The following is a 23,503-nucleotide window of genomic DNA, read 5'->3' as shown; positions in this document are numbered from 1 at the left end:
AATATGTCTTCAGGATAAATCAAAACAGATTTACCAAAGACACACATAAAACTGGGCAGCAACTGGGAAACAGGTATGGTTGGTTAGTTTACAACCACATTACTATTACAGAGATGAATTCAAGGATAGGTATTACAATGTTCAGCAAGGTGAAATGACATAAACTTAGGCTATTTTGAGATAATCTTAACATTTGCTTCCCCAGGAGAATGTGCATCCTAGAAACCTGAATTTATACTGAAACCTATCACAGAAGGTTGGAGCACCCTTGGTACAAATTTAATTTAAATAAAAATAAAACTTTATAATGGATTTTTTTATTATATCTACGCATTTGCGCCCATGAGTGAACTCCTCTAAGCTATAAAGACTGCAGTATTCTGTGTGGAAAGGGGTGATAGCTGCTCATCATAAGCATAGGAGACTGCTAATTCCCTAATTGGAACATAATCCAAAAAATGTTCAAGTAAGTTGTGAGGAATCACAGAAAGGGCTGGGTTGGAAAGGACCTTTAAAGATCATCTAGTCCAACCCCACTGCCATGGGCCCAACAAAAGCAATTCCAAAACCAGGGCAAAAGGCGCTGCTAAAATGTAAAGTAATGCTCAGAGAAACATAAGAAACAAACTTTTGCTGATACCTGGGTTGAAACTTGAAGGAGTCCCAGCTGTAAGTTGCAAGCAGAGGTCAAAAATTTTTGGAGGAGATTGCAAAAGAGGTTGCAAAGGGATTAAGGCTAGATTTAGTAAGATGTTCCTTTACGACACATCAAGTCCAAAATAAATAAAAGCAATCATTCTGGAGACAACTCCTAGGGAGCTGAGACACTACTCCCCAGTCACTCTTCAGTGGAAAAACAACAGTCATACAATGACAGGCAGCCATGGGAAAGTTACCTGAGGGTTGCAGGAACATTCATTTATACAAAGTCTGAATATGAGCTCTGTTCCCTGTCTGTGACAAAGAGCATAGACCATATATAAGAACAGGCAGACAGAGTACTCCTGGAGATCTGCATCCGCCCAGAAATGACTCGAAACTGGAAAAAGACGAAAAGCTTAATTTCACCATGTCTCCTGAGTTGTGAACACTTCCTCTGCAGCAGAGAATCAGAGATTTACTGTTCTTTCAAATAGAGCCCAGGGTGTAGATTAAGGATTTATACGTACAGCAAATAAATCTGGCCAATTCAAATAACCGAGTATTTCATACTGATGTTGATTCATTCCTGTTTTGCAAGCACCAAATAAAAACATCTTAATTGCCAGAATTTTCTTGTGTTTGCTCATTCTCTAATCCCTCTTCTTCCCCTGCAGACTTCCTAATTATATGTCCTGGGCAGTGATGAAAATGTTATTATAATAAAGAATTCCTGAACCCAAGCATTATTTTTGCAGTCTTCCCTATTTTGAAAAATATTCAGCTAAACAGCACTACAGATATAGACCAAAAAGAAGAGTAGAGCTATCTTACAGCTCAGTTGCAGTGCTGTGGAAAAGAGGAAGCCAAACCCTCTGTTTCTAGACATGTGTGAATGAGCAGCCATGCAAGGAACACCCCCAGAAGCAATAATTCCCTTTGATAAATTAACAATTTGGTGCAGTACAGTTCTCCACCTGATAAAGGTCCTTCTCATGGAAATAACATTAAAATAGCACAGACTGTATTTTTACTGTCAGGTTCTTCTATATATGCAGTATTCCACTTTGATTCACATGAAACTGAGGCCATTGTGTTGTTACCAACAATTCTCTTCTAGAAACAAAGCATTCTGACAGCATGTCATCACTACTGAACTTAAAAGGACTGTATATGATAAGGTAGTCTCGTTATGCTCCTCTGCTCAATTAAGTAAGAAAACATAGAACAAAACCACTACGTAGAGACACAGAAAATCACTGGGTTTATTTTGTGAATTTCAGGCTGCTAGTGTTTAGAAAAACTAACATGTATTTCAGATTCCTCCTCCACGCTTCACTATCAAAAGTAACATCTTATTCATAACATCCAGAAAATTAGCACACCATTTCTGCAGCACGTATCTCTTTTCTAGATAAAAAACTATCTGGGACAAGAGCCGAAGGAAAAGTTTTTCAAAATGTCTTCTGGCAGCTTTTTGACAGGTTTTTCTCCGCATTTCCTGGCATAACCTTCCCAGAAATACTTGTCAGCAAGCAGGGTTTCTACACTGTCTGTTCCTTTCAGTTGTCTGGACACAATGGGAGAAGAATGCATTCCCCAACCAACCACGAACTCTGTTTGAGCTAGCTCAGTGGTTATCAGCAGGCCAGGCAGAGCCTGACAGCAAGACCAGAGCAGGGAGAAAAGCAGCTCCCAGTGAAACAAGCCAGCCATAATTTCCTGCTACCAATACCTACAAACACAAGCTTTGCCTCTGTAAATGGAGAATGCAGCCTTTGTGCTGCCCTGGAAGCGGCTAGCATGTTGCACAGGCTAGTTTTTGGAAAGGAGTACTACACTGGTACCCTAAGCCAAGCTTCTGCTGGAGCCCTAACCTTTAGGCGATGGCCCCTGTTACCTCCCTCTCCTATGACAAACCTCTACTGGGGGAAGGTGAAAAACTGAGGCTTCAATATTGCACCTGGGGCTACTGGTGTCAAGCAAGCAAACAGTAAAAATCAGGGGACTGAACAAGGATTACCACAGGAGGATCATGAAAAAGAAATGTATGTAGAGTAAGAGCTCAGTTTAGTACAGTTCTGACATTGCCACTGCTCTTCCAAGTCATACATTTCTAGTCTATATTTTTATCACGTTTCTTTCCAACAGGATACTTCCTTGGAAACTTGGGAAACTTTTCACTGGCAACAAGGGGAGATCAGGCATTAATGTGGAGTTAGGATGGAGCTTTTCAAGCAACATCCCTATTTCCGCTTGCAAGCACTTACTCATATCTTCAACATTGTGGACTTTTTCCAACAGAGATTATGCTCATCCTACAGTCTACAAAGTGTAATATATTTTTTAGATTTCTTTCAGAAAAATGGTCAGCATATCCTTCAAAGAATAAATGGACAAGGAGTGGAATGCACTGTCTGATTTTCCCCCTAGTAACAGCAAAAGTCCTGGATTTGTAAACTAAATTCTGTCTCTCAGGAAGATGAAATATGTAATTCTGAGAGCTTCAAAAATAAGCAAAACCTGGATTCTGATACACCTGTGCTTTGAGGATGATGGGATTTGGAGACCGTGAAAGAGATCTGAGGTTTTTTTCTATAGGAGGATAACTTAGGGCTGACACTGATGTTCAGCAAAATGAAGCATTTCCTTTTAGTCCAGGGACTCATATAAATGCAAATGTTTTCCTACAAGTTAATTACTTCTAGACTTTGACGCTTTGTGAAACTTCTTTGCAACCAACCACTGGCTTATGAACAGAAACACTACATATGCACATTCACATGCACCCACGGACCAGCACGTATTCAATACAACTGCTAAAGCTTTGTTTCTCCAAGAACCAGTTCTCAGAAGCACACAGACTTAGGCTGTCTCAATCTGAAGATGAAAAAGCAGAAGTACACCAAATGTTTGCTAAATGATCCCAAACATGTTTCAGAATAGAATATTTATTTTTCTATTTCTCTGACAATCTTCAAATCATATTTTAAAAGGCTACACAAGCATTTTTTATAGTTGTAGTTTCTTTCATTCATAAAATTTAGCAGTTTAAATCCCATACACTTGATTCATCCTTTTATACCAGAAAAACTTGCAATGAACTTGTGATTTTTCAGGGTCTGCACCACTGGGCTGTTTTCAGTTTAAACAGCTGTGTTGTTAAAATTTCTTTTTATATAGGACTTGAGGGTACCCATTTGCTTCAGAATTAAGAGCTAAGCACCTGCAAATGTTCAGCTAACCAGATTGTTAATGGCTATGTTTGCTTTATACTTTCTTATATAAAAAGTTCTTCCTCAAGTGGAATGGTTCAAAGGTTCACGTTATTTTCCCAGCATTTCTTAGGTTACTCCCTTTATTTCTACCTCTCCTCAGTGTCCAAAGATATTACTGATAAAGGTTTGAACACCCCATGTTATCTCTTGTATTCTCTGAAATCAGTGCTGAATGTTTTCTTCAAAGGTGGCCAGCAAAAACTGAGCTTGCCTTACAGCAAAATCATCAGTAATAATCTTACGTTTGTAATAAATTGAAATGCAGTGTAAAAATTGTTACAAAATGCAACACCTTAGCATTATTATTTTTGATACTTAAGATCAGTATTTGGTTTTGTTAGTTCTTTTTTATGTGCTTGAAATTCTCCACTGGTTAAGTTACTTTTGCTTTCACCTCTCCTGATATTTCTATACAGTTCATCTGAATCCCCAAATTCCCTTAAAATTGTCCTTAGATAAAATTAGAAGCTTAGCTGCTTGATAAATCAGAGCATTCCTCTGTAAACATTCAATGTTAGCACTTCTGTCATCTGATTTCTGAGTGGAATTTAATATATCAGCTGTGAATAGCTTATGACCTGTCCCAAATGTGGGATTCATCTAACTAAATGCAGATGCAGCTGAGCTGGTCCCTCATTATAGTCAACAGAGAGCACAGAATCACAGAATGGTTTGGGCTGGGAGGGACCTTAAAGATGATCTAGTTTCAATGCCCTGCTACAGGCAGAGACACCTTCCACTGGACATGGTTCATCAAAACCCTGTCCAAAAGGAGATGAATGAGAACTTTCAGAGTTCACTCACCTCATGCCAAAGTAGACATATAGGTTGCCTGCATTGCAACCAAACTTCTGTATTTTTCTCCACATAAAAGAGACAAAAAAAGACAAATTGCCCATTTTCTTCCATTATCTTTTGTGACCTTAGCCTGATTAGCTCAGACATTTCATGCCTATGAGAACCAAACTCTTGAGTTCAGATTGCCATAAAGAGAGACCACCTTTTCTTCCTCTGAAACATGACTGAATTTTTACTGAAGCTTCTCCTTGATCATGCTCCTCTCAAGTGAAGGCTCTTGTGGCCTGTAAATGGCCAAAACTTTGGACTTTTCTAGTCTCTTGGGAAATAGTCTGAACATGCTACAAACTCATCAGTTCCTGTGGAACTGTGAGAGGGTCAAGAAGTTTCTAGAAGTCCATTTCCTAAAACACAATCTATGACCTTGATGTCTCAATCAAGGGTAAAGCGAATTATTAAAAGAATATCCAGTTCAGATGTTCTTTTACTGATCACCTGCTTGACTTTGGTTCAGCCATAGAACATAAATGCTTTTCTGCTGACACTGTGTAGGACTGTCAATGAATATACAGTATTATCAACAGCTACAATTGTTCATGAGCATGCCTATTTACAAAGATAACTTTGGGGTTAAACACTTGTTTTGTGTCTCACATCCACATACACGACGCCTGTGTCAGACATTACCTTCTCCTTAGGCTGATAATGCTCAGAGCAGCTGATGTGTACCCAAAAGATTTGCCAGCTTGGAAAGAGCTGGAAACATGTAGAACTTCTCAGCTAGCCTACATGTTTGGAGGATGCCATTAACCAGTTCTGGCATATGGGCTAAACATAGCAGCGTTCAGTAATACACCATTCAGAATGAAAATGGGAACACTGAGGATGATGCTGCATGTCAGCACACATGACAAGAAGGCAAAGGTCACGTTGCAAGGCAAAGGCAATGAGCAGCAAGGCAGGTGACACCAGCTGTGATTACAGCATCCTCACATTCAGGACTGACATATTGATCAAAGGTGGATTTGACAGACAGCCACACATCACAGGAAGCAGTTCTTTGCATGGGAATGAAGTTCAGAGTGCTGTTAAAAAGGGGCTGCTAGTCTCACTCTTGAAACATAGGCTCAGTTTACTGAAAAACTGAAGAGGGAAGAAGTCCGTAAAATCCAACAACAGTGCTTATACCAAATGATATACTACTAAGATGATGTTCAGGAAAAACAGGGTTTTTCTTACTTTCTTACTTACAAATTAATATGAGCACACCTTCTATTCCTCCCACCCTCCCCAAAAATACCTGCAGTATAAAATCAGTCATTGTAAGAAAAAAAAAACCAGCAAATCTATGGAAGAACACAAGCTCAGCAAGTCTATGGAAGAACACAAGCTTATCAACTATTTATTAAAATCCACCATTAAAATTGCATTTGAATTAAGCAGAGTTAAACAATTAGCAAAACAATCAAATGACTCCAAACTATGGAAAATCCTGAAAGGAAACCTCTGTAAATCTAATAGGCAATTTCTAAAAATTCAGCTGGCCTACTGCATTAAATATAAACAGTGATCACAAAGCAAAACTGGTGAAAACCCCTCCCCTAAAACTTCTGAATAAGTCCGAGTTACTAGTAACTTGATTAAAACCACTAGTACTTGAAACTCTGCTGTAGACCTATATAAAGTTTAAAATCTTACAGTTTTTTGGTAAGAATTCCATGACATTGTTTCTGAGCATTTTAAGACTTACAGCTTATAATTTCTCTGATCTCTATTGATGCTGTTAATTGCCTGAATTTAAGACTGCATAAATACTTTTTACAATTAGTTCATTTTAATTACTTGAAAGTAAAATGAACACCCATAAAAGGCAAATAATTGAACATTTAATTATGGAAATTTGCTATCGATTACTAAAATTTGCTTTTAGAATGGGCATGTTCTTTTGCTACTTGCAATTACTGTAATTAAGGTTTTCACATGTTAATTAGAATTGTTTTGGCATGGCAAATTCCACTCCTCTCTGTCTCTCAAAGTAGGTAATCGCACACTTTTTTTTCTTTTTTTTTTCCGTATATCTAGTATATGTAGACAAGGAAAAGGACTTCCCAGAGTTCATTCAAATTAAAAAGGGGCATAATTCTATCAAGTCAAAATAAGCATAAAAACAATACAGACTTTTTTTTTTAAAGCATTAAATATCTCAGACAGAAACAGGAAAATTGAAACATTAGTGACAAATGTCAGTAAAATAATGAAAATACTTAGGGACAAATAAGATTTCTGTAATCACCGTATGACAAAAAAAAAAATATTAAAAAAATAACTAACCTTGTTTTAACCTAAATCGTGAGAAACCACGTAACCTAACCTGAAAAAAAATACACTGGATTGTTTGCCAGTGAATAGCTTATATACCAGCTAATGCCGTTCTCATTCTTATTTTAATTGTGCCAATGGTCTTATCTTTTGTAGCCCCTCCAATTTATGTATTTTAAGTATTTCTCAGGAAGCTTGCTGGAGATGGGAGGTAGAATGCCATCAGCCTGAGAGTTTCACTCTCTGAAAGATGCAGCAAACTGTAAGCTAGTGAAACTCTGCCCATCTTAAATTAAAATGAGAAACTCACAAGCCCTGGGACTGAATATGGCCTGCAACTTTACTGAATGTCACTTGGGATCATATAGTTTTTTCCTTCTATATTACTTCTGACTAGCACTCAGCTAGGCTTTAATTTATGGTCTAGCAGTGTATCTGAAAGAGCTATCTGGCCCTCAGTAAAGGAGACAATATTCCAGGTTTAATTGAGTACATAAAATTCTACTTTGTGCCCTCTTGAGTCTTCCATGGAAACTGTGGCTCACCGAGGTAGACAGTAACTGTTAGGAGCATACTCACTGCATTGAAATTGGGGAAGAGATTGACTGCTGCAGCAGTGTCCAGAGGAAATGGAAGAAATGGTTTAATATCCAGCGATGGCTGCAAAGGTGGAGCAGGAGGACGCACTAGGGCTGGAAGAGCAGGGCTCTGGCATGTACCACCTATGTGTAAAAAGAGACAGAAGCATTCAGCAAGTACTGTGATTAAGGGGAAGAAGAAAAGAGCCAACCCCAAAAAGCAACAATAAAAAGCCAATACTGGATTAAAGAAATACATTTTTATTTGACCACAAATTATGCCATTACTGAAAAACAGCACAGTTGCCTCAGTGACGGTTATAATTTTTTGCCAGTAATTGCCTCAGGTATCAGTCTACTATTGTTTAAAATTAACTAATAAACAACTTCCCTCCCTGGATTATCTGGAATAATATAGTTCAGTGTATGTCTGACTTCCTTTTACAACTTCAGCTAGTCCCATTCTTCTGTGATTTCAGTGCTTCATCCCAACCCTATTGCTCAACCCTCCAAAGCCTTACATCTTCAGAGTCAACCTAAACGTCACAAACACGACATACCTTGCTGCCTCAACAGCTGATCAATACAAATCTAAATTCAGAACAGTTTCAGCAGCCACAGTCCTGCTTATGGGAAGGTACCGATAAACATTTTCTGCTCTTGCAAGGGATGGAGCCGATTCAGGCTCTGTGCAGCAGAAAGTTCCTGCTGGCTAATGGTACCAACCATTAGCTCTGTGGGAACATGATGCAAATGAAGAAATCCTCTTGCATACCAATAAGTCACTACCTGTTTGCAGTGGACCCTATTTTACTTATTTGTCTGTTCCTTGCCACAGCCAGCTAGAAACTGTAAAGATCCAAGACTGTTCTCTTGCTTCCAATGTCTCCCATGTTTTGGTTGCACTCCAAAACATCAATTCCCTGTTAATTAAAGACTACTTGGATCCTAGGAAACTGCTAAAATATGTCAGTGTTCTTCTAAACTGAGAGGCAGGCAGCAGACTGTAAAAACCTGCTTGTAAGAATACAAGAAACATTTTAAAACAAAAAAAAAAGGGGAGTTTTACACTACTGACTGAACAGAGACACAGGCAGACAGACCAACAGAGGGAAGAGAGCCAGAATCTTTTTCTTTTTCTTTCATGCATACAGACACTTCATTAGACAAGCTGCATACATTCTTTAAAAGACCAGATACAGTCAGAATGATATACAGAATCTCTGTGTATTTGGCCAGCAAATCTGCTAACAAGGTTTGCCATTAAATATGTCTAAATGAGGGTTAACAGCACAGGATTTCATTAAACAGTTGTAACAGATCATCCACAGTTCTGCTTCTAGGTATAAAATCAGTTGGAGCCAAATTTTCAAAGACTGTTTTTTGCCAAATTTCAGGTCCTGTGTGAAAGATTTCACTAAAAATCATTGAAAGGAAAACATTATCCACTAGTAAAATAAAGGTATTGGATGAGGGTTCGCTCCAAGCTCACGGTAGGTTTTACCATAGAGTAACTGCTATTTTTGGACTAATTTTTACATTTTCCTCAATTTGAAAGTGTAGCAAACCACTCTTTGAATGCAGCTGCTAAGGATATGAGCAACAGAAAAGCAGAGAGCAAGCAGCTCTGCTTTCCATAGCTCACCATCATAGAATCAAGTATTTAATGATTGCGATTAGATTGGCAATTGTTACATTCCCATGGACTTATTACAAAACCAGCATAAAAATAAACTGAACAGGTCAGAATGATGATAGGGTAGTGTGGAACATGCCAATCTTACTCTCTCTGAATAGGAAAGACCAAAGAAGTCATTTTTTTAGATGCTGGAAATATTTTTTCTCTCACATATAATGAAGGGAAGAAATCTCTCCTACTAATATAAACCTCAATAAGTGTTTGAGTTACACCTGAGATTGTACAGAATCACAGAAATGCCAAGGTGAGCATTTGCCTGGTAATAGCGAAGAATCTGAAGCAGGTTAAATATCCTACAGCTCACAGATGAAAATGCAGACTAGACTGAGAAATACCATCTGTGCTTGGGGACCCAGCTCATTGAGTGTATCATCTCCATGCTATGGAGGAAAGACTCATAGGTTTGGATTACCTAGAGCATCAGCAGTGCTATCCCATTCTCTCCTAGGATACCATGCTATGAAGGATAAAATATTTCCATTCTGTGATCCTTCCCTGTGGCATGACTAGGCGCTCACACACCTGCCACTGCCAGCCAGGGCTGCACAAAGTCATCTGGGGACAAGAACACACTTTAAATGGAAAAATTCAGCCAACTCTGCAGGACCTTGGCTGGAACTCACAGCCCCTGGAACGGAGTTTAAAATCTACCACAGTCCTGGCTAGAGTGGCACAGAAAATGAGTATGTTCAGAAGCACAGCTGCTCTCTGTTTTCTCTGTTTTTGCAATAGTGTCAGACATGTCCCTGAACGATGGAGCACATGATAGGTACCATGAAATCTGAGCTTTTGCTTGAAAGAAATTCTCTAATGTTTATAGCTGCAAAACTTAGCACTTCTTTCCATTGAACATGAGCAGAGATGTAGTCTAGAATTGGCAACAGAAAACCTGAAGCAATGGCAACTGCTTTTGTGACTCAGCTTAACTGAAAATACCTTTGGACAACATTGGGAATGTCAACGTTAACTACTTCCATTCTAACACATTAGCAGAGAGATGGGGAAGGGTAGAATCCCACAGGGAAAGGTTCTTGAAAAGCACACGTAGATAAATTCTTATCATAAAGAAGGCAATATAAAGGGCAGAAATGATGATAGGATGAAACATGATACCCAAGAAAGTCAAACTGAAGGTAAAGTAAGAGGGATGCACTAAACCTAATAAAGGGGAATTTACTTTGAAAATAAGTGGTGCTCTGTGTGATGACAGCATGCTTAGAAAATTACTACAGCAAAACATACATCTTTTTTAGTTATGTAGTATTACTGAACACTGGATCGAGGTGAGCGATCATGAGGATTGCTTATGACTGTTTCGGTGTTACATATGCTAAGCTTCTACAGAAAGAGCTTCACAGCTTTCCCTGTGCAGATGCAACAATGCTGTGCAACATACAATGAAGATTCAATATCAGCCTTTTTGCAGTCTTCCAACCAGCAAGGCCTGGAGTTCCACTTTGACCAATAAAGACAGGGTAACAACCCACACCACTGACAGACTTTGTCCACAGCCTGTGCTTGATGCTCTGAACCTGAAGTTCACATGTACATCCTTGCCAAACCTAGGTGCATGCACGGCCTGGCTTAAGATATATAACTGTCTCCGCAAAATGTAGGCCAGTACAAGCCCGAAGTTACATTTTATGAGTAGCATGCTACAATTACCTAAAATAGACGGATACTAACATATTTACTAATTCCAGTATCCCAAATTAGTGATGTTGCAGTCTAATTTCTTTCTAAAGAGGAAGAATTTTTGCAGCACGTTCAGCTCTTAAATGCAAGATCAATGTTGTAGATATTTGAGATTTTTTTTTTTCAGGAAATATACGAATAACGTAATACAATGTAGAAGCTTCATTACCTCAGCATTTTAACCAAGACTGAAGTAATCATTCATTTCTTCAGTTTTCAGGCAATTTAAATCACAGACAAGATAAACTCTTGGCCAGAGGCACTGGGTATGCACCCAAGGTAATCGTGAGCAAACAAATCTGAAGAAAAGCTTTCTACAGACCTTTGCCCCTTCCTATATCTCATCGAGACAGTTTTTGAGAACTCCCCTAGTGTCAATCAAGTCGCATTTTTACACATGGATGCACTTCTGTATCTCCAGTTGGAACTAGACATTTTGCCCTACCACTAGGTAATCTGTTCTGCAATACAGCATTATGCTTTGAGCACAGACAGCCTACGTGGTACAAAGCCATGTGTGCAACATGAGGTTCATACTCTGTTGCATAGCCTGTTCAGGCAGTTCTTCAGAAACCTGGTATGACATAATGATATGAACTTCATCACTGCAACACCTTCCTTGCCTGTATCCAGAACCAAGGAAAGACAACATAAACATTCAGATGAAGAGATGATTCATGCAGGTTCAGCCACAAACTGTTCATTCCGCAGTCATTTTTTTTTTTTTTTTTTGAGTTGGAATATAAATAAATATCGTTTTTCCCTCATCCGCAGTTTTGACATCAGAGACCATGTTTCACTACGGAAATGAAAATACATTTTAAAATGAGAAGTAATTCCAAAAAGAAGAAACCAGATTTCTTTAAAAATGCTGATGTTTTGGCCTTAAAGACATTTCTGTCAGAATTCCTTACAAAAAAATAACACCTTCTGTGAGAATTTTTTGCTTTCAATGAAATAGCATTTTCTGGTAAGAAAGTCTCCCATGCAAATAAACAGACATAAGAGAGCAGAGTTGTTTTTATATACAGGACAATATATAACAAGTTTTCTTAGTGTTTCTGGAGGAAGTTAACATCCTTGTCCCTCAGGTCCCCTAACACACAACTCAACAATTTGGAACCACTTATTGCTATATTTCGTGACTTGGCTATAGAGAAAGATATGCTGCATCTTCCCCTGCACAGCCTTTCCTCATGCACACTCATTCCCAAACCTTTAAACTCAACTGCAGATTTAGTTTCCAGAAAAAGAATCACCAGTTCTATTTTCAAATAGTCTCTCCTTAGGAAATATCCAGCCCAAATTCTGCAGACACAAACAATGTAGATAATTTTTTTTGAAATGCATTTGGAACTTGGAGGTATGTGAACTGGGCAGGAACTCTAAACTAATACTCCATTAATCTAAATCTTTTGCAGTTCTTCCATCACTAACTATTACCACCATAAACTCTGAGTAAAAAAGCAAATCTCTGCAGAATTCCATTTTGATTCCTTCATTACTTTGCAATTCTTTCCTTCTGGCTACATCTAAATACAAGCCTTTTTAAATACATCAGAGACAACCTAAAGTAATGTTCAATGTCCCTTACATCCTGGAGTCTGTTTCCAGTATCATAATTTGGTTTCTCCAAGATACAGATAATTCCCAGGTTTTCCACCCCATCTCATGCCTCTCCCCATACAGCTTACTTGACGTCAAAACAATATACACATTCTGCCTTGGCAGGAGCTCGGAGAACCTTTCAGCTGGTATGACTCAGTGGAGTAAGCTGGGAACGCATCACCGGTTTCCAACTTAAAAGTTAACTTCTAGGTAACTTAAAAAGATAACTTCAAAAAGTATCAGTAATATTTTTTTATATAGGATCCTAATATTTGACAGTTCACACCCAGTAAGCATTACAATATATCCTTAAGATATATTAGGATAGAACCTGAGCCAAACAAATTTATTTTCCCTAGAAAATTTTCAAGAAAACTAATTCAGGCTATTTTAAAGTATAAAAAAGAAGGGATATGTTCTATCTTATAAATGCAAAGAATCTTATATTTGGGTAACTCAGTATCAGCTAGAACTTTTATTTCATTATAAATTTAGTTTGCTAGTGGGCCAAATAAAAGGTGTATTTCAGATTTTTTTCAGAAAGGCAATAAAGACATAAACATTTAAGAACAGTAGGCTAGCCATGATGAATAATGAACATTCTTTAGCTAAAATATTAGATATCCCACTTAGGTCTATAGAGAATCTGATAGAATGGAAAAATTGAAGATATCCAAAGACAAACAGAATAACCTGCTCTGGGATATAAAAAAAAGACCATGTGACATGAATTGTAGATCTGGCTTTTAGGAATTAGCTTAATGTAATTTGCCATAAGTTATAGTCACTAGGGTACTCCCTTTTATCATTGTATGATAGTCTTCATTTTTGCAACAGATACTTTTCTTAAAAACTGTTGAATTGTGACTTTAAAGGTATGTTCAGTTTTGTAATAAGTAGTAAGAGCTGCCTAATCACAACTACTTATTAGTAGTTATTATAGTACTCAAATGACTAAAATATGAACTCAGCATACAAAAGGTAGCTAACAGGCAATCTGTACCTTTTATGTACATAAACACATACACTTTTAAATGTTTAACAGGCTACACAGTATTCCGTATGGACTGAAAAGAGGTCATGTGAGAACAAACACATGATGTCTGTTGAGAATTTATTACTCAGGAAATCCATTCCGCGTAAGGTTTTTGTTGTGGTTGGTTTGTGTGCATGTGTGCTTTTTCAGTTTTTTTTTTCTTCTTTTTTTTAGGAAGGGAAATGAGGATCTTAAAGTGCTTTCAACACCTGTACGGTTCATAGACTTTATCTTGGAGAGCATTTTCATTATAATAAGTATCCCAATAAGTAATCCTGAAAATATTTTAAGAATGAGGACATCCACATTTAAACATATTGTTTCATACAATCCCTCTTAGTTTCAGAAAAGAAAGAAAAAAAAAGGAACTGCATTAAGTATTTTAAACCCACTAGAAAAGAAACACCCTCAAAATGGGACTCCCAACCACAACAGCTTTGATCCTGCTGCCTCTCCTTGAGGCAGCTGGAGGATCAAGTACACTGTGTGGCAATACAAGCTTTCCTTTCATAAGTTTTGCTGTTAGTAATGTTAACAGTGGCTAGTCACTTTGAAGAGGATGAACGCAACACTGTCTCAGCTGTGGAGATCTGAGTGTAATTGATTTTTCAGTTCACTGCCCAAACCAAAAAATAAAGACAATTAGGGGGAAAAAATAAAAATCATTGTGTCAGCTGAGACATTTCTTTCACCCAAAATCAAATTCTATAGTTTGTACTTGGATACTTGACCACTTTTATTATTTAAATATTGACAAACTTCAAACATCCAAATCCAAACAATTCAAAATTACTCATTAAAAAAATATTTTCAAATATTTTCAAACCCCTTTCCTGCTTCCCCCCACCCTTTTTTTTTTTTTTAAAATCCAAACTAGAACTCTTTCAGTTTGGCACAGATCAATATGCACTATTCACTTACAGAGTGTGTTTTTCAGCATACACACTATTCACCTGGAAAGTCTGAATCACTGGTCATTTGCTACTATTCAAAGTATTATTTTGTCTAGAGACAATATTTATTCTGCAGTTCCTGCAAAGTGAGTTGGCTTAGAAAAAGAATTTTTTTATTAGTAATGGTATTTTTAGAAGCCTGTGGCCATGCATCATATCAGGGTTTTCAGTCTTTTTTTCCACACTTACTAGCATTTTGTAAAATAAAATCATATAACCTGATATAAGAATTTTAATTAAAAAATGTACCCCTCTGTAAGCCTAAAGGAGTAGATTTCTCTTTTTGCTTCATAGAATGCTGTGAAATGACTACTATGATGCTGGACTAGGAAAATTTGCATGAATACACTGATATCTATTACCTTCTTTCATTGTTGTCCTTACTTTCAGAAGACAATCCTGCTGCTCCCTTTTCACTACCTTCTTCCCTCCTGCTCCTGCATTAACAGACAGGTGGGCCCAGGTTACAGACAATAAAGACCAGTCTCTCTGAACAGGAGCAAAGTGCACAGTGATGAAGATGCTACCTACTTCGGTCCAGAAGGACGCTAATGTCAGAGCCTCCACAAACCCCATAAAGTATGATCACCTTCTCCTCATATCAAGAATATGCTATGGCCCACAGGAAACACTTTACTAAATAAAATATTATTTCTTTTTTATTACATAAAATCTACTGAAAATAACCCACGATCTGAATTTCAGTACTTAACACTGCCGAACAATGAATTCCACTAATTCACTACAAGCAACATCTATGGATTATAAATTGCACAAGGGCAGCAACTAAGCTTTTTATTTTAGGAACATGACCTACCTAATTGAGCTCTTCAGAATCCTTTGAGATTTTTTCCAGTTGGTCAGACAAATCTGGATTTCTTTTCCCCTATTGGAAGCCGTCAGATCACTGAAAACTAAATGATCCAAAACGAATGTTCCACTTTCTGTAAAGTTCTGGCTGTTTTCAGTAGAAGGAAACAACAAGAAATTGTCTAATTTGGCTGCCTTGCTTATTACCAGCTGCCCATACCAAGTACCAGCCATTGTAGCTACCAGATAATCAGAAAGGCCAAGACCACCAGTGTCACGGATTTGGAGAAGATAAACAAGCAAAATGCCCATGAACCTCCTCTCCTCCCTCCTGAGAATGGATGAGCTTTTCATTTCCATTTGCCTTGCAAAACAAAAAACCAAACGTTAAATACCCAGCAGCTTTATATTACTCCATGGAATTCTGGTATTAATTCTCAGAGCATTCCTATATGGCAAGAAACTATCCCCATTTTTCAGCTAGGAACCTAGGGCAGACAGCGCAAGTCACCCACTCACAGCTCAGACAGGAATCTGTGGCAGGTGAATGAATTTGAGCCCTAGGTCCCTAAACTTAATGCTCTGAGCACTGCAACAGCCTTCTCTGATAGTCTAGTAGAGAACTGAATGCATTTTCTCTCAGACTTGAGAGATTTCATGATAGGAAAGACAATGTCAAAACCTGTTCTTCCTTCCCAACCATAAATGCTAGATGGTAGATGAATGGACCAATGACTCCATATCTACACTGATAATTCACTTTTCTTTTGGCAAACTATGTATTCCCGCCTCTATATTCTGATGTACTTTCCCCTATGTGGTTTTACATAAATTTCTACTTTCTTTAGTAAGAAAGTGAGTCCAAGGAAGTGAAAAGCCTGCCTTACCTTGAGTGAGCTAGAAATACATACAGGCATTCCTACCCCCAAGCACTAATGCCAGGCCAGAAAAGTTTGTCTGGATATGAAAGATAAAACAGCTTTCCCTTTCCTTCTCATTACCATAATGTCTTCATCTTAGGTAGTTATTCCCACATAAAGCAGCTACCCACAGTATGATTCCCAGTCTGCAGCAGAAACATTGACATTCAGAGTCAAGCTGAGGTGCATCTTGAGTTGTGTGGGAAGCATGAGTGTTTCCAGAGAAGCACTGCCATTCAATGAAGTCAGAGGAAGGGCACAGTGTTACAAATGCACACGTCCCCATAACTGCATATACAGAGCTTCTCTACATCTTTCAGCAAGTAAATAAACGTTCGTACAGTGCTACACTGACTGCACTATTACTGACTAGCACATCATGGATGTCTCCTAAACAGTGGGTCAGAGTATGTGCTTAGTGGCCTCTACTAGATTTCTACTAGACCCTACCAGATCTAACCAGCTAGAGGCTCAGCAAAAATCTTGTTACAGAATGGATCTTGAATGGATCCATCTTGAATGGATCTAAGTGTTGAATGACATGGAGGAAGCTGCTGAACAGCATTAAGGGCACAGCTTCCCAACAGATCCTAACTGCGAAGACTCAACAATCTCCCCTGCCTCCCAATAAATAAATGAAATAAAGCAAAAATACAAGCACCAGCCAAGTATTCTAAAAATCACATTAATTTTAAAGCTTTACACTTTTTGACATTTAAAATATTCTTGACCTGTCAAATTCTGCAGTTCGATTTTTCTGATGTTTTTATAAAGGTCATGTTTACAGTATAATGAGCACAGATTTCCAAGGGTTGTTAATCAGAAAAATGCTGTAATGCAAACAGATTTTCAAAGAAATTTTCATTTTTACGATGAATACATTAACAACTTAAAAAATGCCATTTTTCAAAAGCATGCTTGGAAAAGAAACGTCCTGGGTTCAGCAGTAGCAGTCATTTTTCTCCTCCTTGGTAGCTGGTGCAGTACTGTGTTTTGACTTTCGGCCTGGGAACAGAGCTGATAACAATGGTGTTTTGGTTTGGCCAAGGACTTTGTGAGCCTCATGCTCTGCCAGGGAGGAGGGGAGGCCGGGACGAAGCAGAGACAGAGAGTCTACTAGTAAACTCTATGAGGATAGCACTGTGCAGCAATGCGTCTTTCATTTAGCACTGAGAAAGCTCAACTTCAACAAATTCTATTAATAATTCACTGGAATTCATTTTTGCACATTTTAGGTGCAAAACACTTATTGCATGTTACCAGAGCATCCCTTCACTCTTCTGATAGCTGTAAAATCTCTGCTGTTGTATCGAATAACAGGTAGATCACTTGGGAAGTGATTAAGTTAGGAGAAGGATGGCAGAATAAAAGCTAAAGGAGCAAAATCAGCCCAGGTCAAAGGTAGCATCACAGAGAGGGAAGAAGCGAAGGAGGGAAGTGCACAGACAGAAGAGTGATGGAAAGTCTACCATTCTGTAGATCAACAGCTGTTGGTCTCACAGGTAGCACACAGCAATGGGCATGAAAATATCTCCCTGTGAATCTCTGCCAGTGTTGCATGCACTGGGACAGGATTTCCCTTCAGATTAACCTCACAGGTTTTGTATACATAGATATATACAATATGCATATTTTGTATATATACATAACAAAAATGAAAAATGCATTCCTACTGAAATAGAACCACATTTTTCATTTTTATTTCCTGTGCATAAAGACATAAATGCTTACACAATACATCAGAAACAATCATAATATCAGAATTTTTGATTCACAAAAATTCCATATATATGTTTAAAGCCATTAGATTATGTTCTTTCATAGGTAGGTGACAGAGTAAAGTATCATTTTGTGCTGAACACTGAAAAAGTAGAGTGGAACCCAAAGTACAGGATTTACAAATGGATAGTGAGCACAGCCAGAGCCACAGTAGACAGAGGTGGGTTTTAAAAGACAATCTCCTGAACATAAAGCCCTATTTAGCTCATGGTGGTTTGAAAGATACTTGTTGAGATAAATTATACATCATATCATTTTTCCCATATGCATTCCTAAACTAAAAATACTTCAAGTTATTTGACTTAGGAACTTTTCCCACCAATGAAATAGCTGATTTCTCACTCTGAATGAAATACCTGAAGAAAAGTAGACCAAACCAGCAAACTTTAATATCTTTCATATTATTCTTTCTCAGGAACCCCAAACACCAACTATTAGATCACGTGGCGTAATTGTCTCTAAATCCCATGTAACTTTTCATATAACTTCAATGAAACGAAATCGGTTCAGCCCTCAGGAGATAGAGCTGTTTGGGGAGGGTGAGGGGGGAAATCAAATGCCTGAGGCTCTATCTGTGACCAAGACTGGGAAAAAGCAGCTGATGAAAAATTGAAGTTAACCTAGCAGGCAACCCATGCTTTGTGCTGAGAAGCAAAGAAACACCAGGCAGTTCTTGGCAGTCTGTTGTCCCCACAGACACAGGGGAAGAGTTATGCTTCGTTAATTGTTAAGTTTAAACCTTACTAGAACAGAGTTGTATGCCACCTCAAAGCACACATGCACTGTGTCCAGCAATGACTAATCTCTGGATTTTCATCAGCAGGCAATTACAACAGGAAAACATAAACAGGGAGGTGGGGTGGGGAGGGAAGGGCCAGTTGCACTCTGGGGAGAGAGAAAAATCTTCCTGTCTCCGGTTAAGTACCACCTGAAATATTTGAAGATCGGAGTCACTCCCTTCAGCATTAGGCAGCTGAATTCAGCTTACATCACACTCTTACAGAGACATGAATTCAGATGTTGCTTTGTCGCCACATTGCCCAAAACTGAAGGTTAACTGCAGTGATTGCAATATAGGAAGTTGGACATGTCCGTCAGACAAAAAACCATGCACACTAACAAGCTAGCAGCCTTCCAGCCTGAAGAGATGAGTCATTTAATTCACTAGAAATTTGCAGATCATCACTGCCTTTCTTGGAACCTTTGCTTTATTGTACAGATCAACACATTGGTCATTCTTCATCTGTCTGACAAAGACTAGGGATGCAAATGATGAGCAGTTCTGGACCACAGTAGATTTTTGAGCTCAGCAAGGGGTCACCCATGAAAGGAGAGCAGGTGATGATAAAACATAAACCCCTCAAGAATATGTTAAGGGCAAGGAGTTTGCATCAAATTTGGGAGGGGGAAAAGTGGAGAGGAAAGGAAGGGAAGCTAAAGGAAGTAAGAAGGCAGCAGGCAGAACAAGAATGTAAATAGAAGAATGGGATGTTGGAAATCAATGGGAGAGATCTAAACCTTGGACAGAATCCATTAAACAGATGTTTTATGGAAATTATACATCCAGCCACAGATTTAGTTTTAATAAAGTTTAAATAGGACATGTTATAATAGACTTTAAAAGCAATGATTGTGTGACTGTACTGTATCTGGAAAATACTAACAACATTGCCAAAAGCTATTTATTGCAATCACACACTGCTCTTGTGCAAATCAAATGATTTTCTTTTTCTTTTTAAAGAGAGATAAACATTTGTCATATGATATGCTGGAAAACAGTTTCTAAATTTTAGTTCACAGTATATCCTGATGACTAAGTGTTTTTATTTCCTTCCAAAAACTGTGGGATTATGGTTTCACAGACACAGTTACAATCAAGAAAATAGCTACTCCATAAACCAGTAAGTCTCTATATTCAAAAAGGGTAAGCAAAAAAACCCACACCATGATGAAATTGAACAGGTAGATACCATAAAAAAGTCTTATTAGGACTAGTGAAGAAAACACTGGCTTTCCTATCTATGAGAAAGATCACATGAACATATTTTATACAGTGTTTGGTAAGAGCATTGGCCCATATATACTAATGCTGTGAGGTCAGAGTTGAATTAAACTCCCTACAAATCAGAGCAAGAAAGACTGCCGATGAAAGGAGGTCCTGCAAATGCTTTATGGCACAGTGAACTCATGGTGTCTATGGTGGCAGACTCAAGCACCAGAGCTCAGAGACATTAATATCTCGTTCTTGCTAAGAATCCACAAAAATTCACCTTTAAGTAACACTTTGAGCTGTCAATAACAAAAAAGTGAAAAAAGGAAGAAAGTATAAATTCCAAAGGCACAAGGGCTTGAAATAACAGCATTTGACTAACTCTCTGAACACCTAAATGCTCCATTGTACTCCAGGTTACCTCCATTCTCACTAATATATTCCAGCCATGACCATTCTGCAGCAAAGAAACCCATGACAAATCAGACTACCTTGAATTCACTTCCATAAAGCTGCCTCTGTTCTCTGTCATAGAGGACACTTTTGAAACCATGCCTGATGCCAGCATGAAATAAGAATTCCAATCTCCCTCAAATCAGGCTTTGGTGTTGCACATGTCCCTGCAATCACAAAGTTACAGATAACTAATCGTAACCATACTTCTATGACATTTTGGCTTATGCCATTCCTTGTGAATAGGAGAGAAGGAGAAAACACTGTAAAGCTTAATTTGCTTCCTGTGTTGCAAAGTTCCGTAAGAATTTGTCTTCTCTGAAGATCTGTACATAAGCCACACTCTGACATCTACTTATGGAAGCAAATCTTAGGAACCTTATAAAAGTTTCAAAAAATGAAAGAAATCAAGGTCTGTATTCTAATCAAAGGCCTGCACTGAAGCCTGCTCTAAGTCCAATGCCTCAGGGAAATGTCCTAATAGCTGGACTGTTGACTAAACTCGGGATACTTGCACAATAATCTCTTTTAGGAGCAGTTTATGTTTGTGGAAATGTGTATTCATTTCACCACGGAATTTAGCTTGGGTTTCCAGCAGCCCACAAAAATCCCTTCACCACAGGGCTAGTATCTTCCTGGGAAAGTGAATACACCCTTTATCAGTGGAGAAGTTCTAACAGAATGGCTATTTATAAATAAGGGCTATGGAAACTTTAATTTTGGCAAGCTTACACCTGATGGAGCTGATGTAGGCAAATGTTTTGAGAACTGGAAGACGTGGCAGTTAGCGGGTTGACTGTCCTTCTCTTGATATTTGTGAAAAAGCTGGCAGGTCCATTTTTTTATATCTCTATGTAAAACATGCCTATAATTTAAAAAAGTTTTTCAAGCAAGGAAAATAATCTCCTTTACTTCTCTACAGGTGGGGGAAAAGCACCACTGCTTTTGCAAACAAGACACAAAAGGACAAAATTTTGTCCTACTTTCCAGAAACGGAGGCATGCCAGGCCGAATTTATCTCATCTATGACATGCTGGATGCTTCAGGCTACATCCACGGAAACATATAAAGGCTTGTCCTCCACAGATTTAATGAATGGGAATCCCTGCCCCTGGCTAATATAAATTGTGCTTGTTGATGGGCAATTCTATTGATTACAATCCTGTTACATTTACACACATATACACAAGAGCTTTCAGTGAACTAGCATGAACTATTGGCCAAAACCCACAAATCTAAGCCAACAATATATTCATATTTCTTTAAGCTATATAAAATTAATGATGATTTCTTAGCTTTTCTGCATCCTATCCAGGTGTCCCTTAAAAATATTTTACGATCGAGCGTACAGAAATTTATTCCATGATAAATCCATGATTATTCATTGCATTCAGGACTTTTCCCTTGACCAAAAAGCGAAGAAATTTTTATAGGTTCTGACACAGATTTTGCTATAAAGTTTTCAGAGTGGACCACACAGTTTGTAGCTGTAAACAAAAGGCAGCAGGACAGTACCTTGTGTATCGATGGTTACCATTTTACATGGGAGAATTTCTAAAAGAAAAACAAAAAAAAAACCACAACAAAAAAAAAAAAACAACAATAAAACAAAACCACACAAAACCAAAACCAGTCCAAACAAAAAAAAACCCACCCTGCAGTGGTGTAAAAAAAAGTGGCAAGAAATGGTCTGCATACTTACACATGCAGATTTAACTGCTGGCTAGTGATGGCAAGGGATAGTGAAAGGGACAAATGCTATTCATCTGCATTTTTACATAGCTCAGAAACAGACTGAAACCCTCTGTAAAGAAAAAGGAATATGGTAAGAGCTTAAGTACCTTTCCTGGGCTGTCCTTCTATCAGCCTGGCTATGTTCTGGTCCTCTATCAAGGCATCTTAAAATGTTATAGCCCCTGTCCTAGGAACTAAACATAGGAGAGAGTTGTAAAATTTTAAATAACTTTGTAGGGAGGTCCCTTCTTGCTCAAGCAATCACACTGCTCAGATTATCTATTTATGGCCCTACATAGCTATTAAAATTTCACTTTGTGTGCATCACAAACTCAGGTCAGATATTCACCAATTTTGCCTTCACACTTATTCATAGTTTAGAATTCAACATTCCTTGAATGAACTGTAAATATATCTCGAAACAAAAACAACCCACTTCAAACATTTCATCTCATTCCAGTCAAAGAGTATCTTTTATCTATCTCGTTACTAAGGTGCTTGAAAAAATCAAGCCTTGGGCATAACAAAATAAAACTGTCACTCGACAGAGGGGGAGAAAAAAATTGTCTTGGTTGACATGTTTTATTTTATTTTTAAGCCTCTCTCTGCTAGAAAGAGCAAAAGAGTACTAACTTTGGTTCTCCTGTGTAACACAGTTATTTGGGAGATACTAAATGTGATTTTTGAAAGGCATTGCTACCAAACCTTTAACCATGACATGATAGAACACAGAACCAAGGAGAAAAATACCTGTGCAGACTTTTCTGATAATCCATTTAGATGAGAAGGATCAGAATCATGCAGCCTCCTAATGTTAAGTCCATCTATTACAATTCCAAATGCTATTGAGTATGCTATATATGGAAGTATTTGCTGTGATCCTTATAAAGTCATTGCGTTGCTTTGCTTTTACTATTTGAAGTTATAATCATCATTTGATTTCTTTCATTATTCCACATATTCCTACTATTTTTTTCACATTAAAATAGAAAAGTAATCCCCAACATTTAGGCCACAGACATTTATTTAATTGAATTGTATACCAGATTCTGCCAGTGATTTCTCAATATGTTTTTATTACTGGAGAAGAGCAAAATACCCTCTCCAAAACCTACCACCTTTGAATTTTAATAGATTTGGTATATTAATCTGATGAGAATAACCTTACAATATCTGAGAAGCTAACATGGCAAGGAAAGCGCAAAGAGCCTTCA

The 23,503-nt window shown here is 38.0% G+C and overlaps 1 protein-coding gene across 4 annotated transcripts in view; it reads right to left on the bottom strand.

Annotated features, from left to right (window-relative positions):
- ZNF385D (zinc finger protein 385D) overlaps nucleotides 1–23,503 on the bottom strand; it is a 416,419-nt gene that overhangs the window by 121,972 nt on the left and 270,944 nt on the right. For all 4 annotated transcript variants that reach the window (XM_057424835.1, XM_057424836.1, XM_057424839.1 and 1 more), the window contains one exon: nucleotides 7,614–7,756. In XM_057424835.1, the coding sequence (XP_057280818.1) occupies nucleotides 7,614–7,756 (143 nt within the window). The remainder of the gene's footprint in view (nucleotides 1–7,613; nucleotides 7,757–23,503) is intronic.

This window comes from Pezoporus wallicus, unplaced genomic scaffold (genome assembly GCF_028554395.1).
Source record: "Pezoporus wallicus isolate ANWC-B61680 ecotype Strahan unplaced genomic scaffold, APGP_CSIRO_Pwel_v1 contig_3181, whole genome shotgun sequence".
NCBI classification, from domain to species: domain Eukaryota; kingdom Metazoa; phylum Chordata; class Aves; order Psittaciformes; family Psittacidae; genus Pezoporus; species Pezoporus wallicus.
Note: the sequence above shows the minus strand (reverse complement) of the source record. Positions and strands in the feature narration are given on the sequence as shown.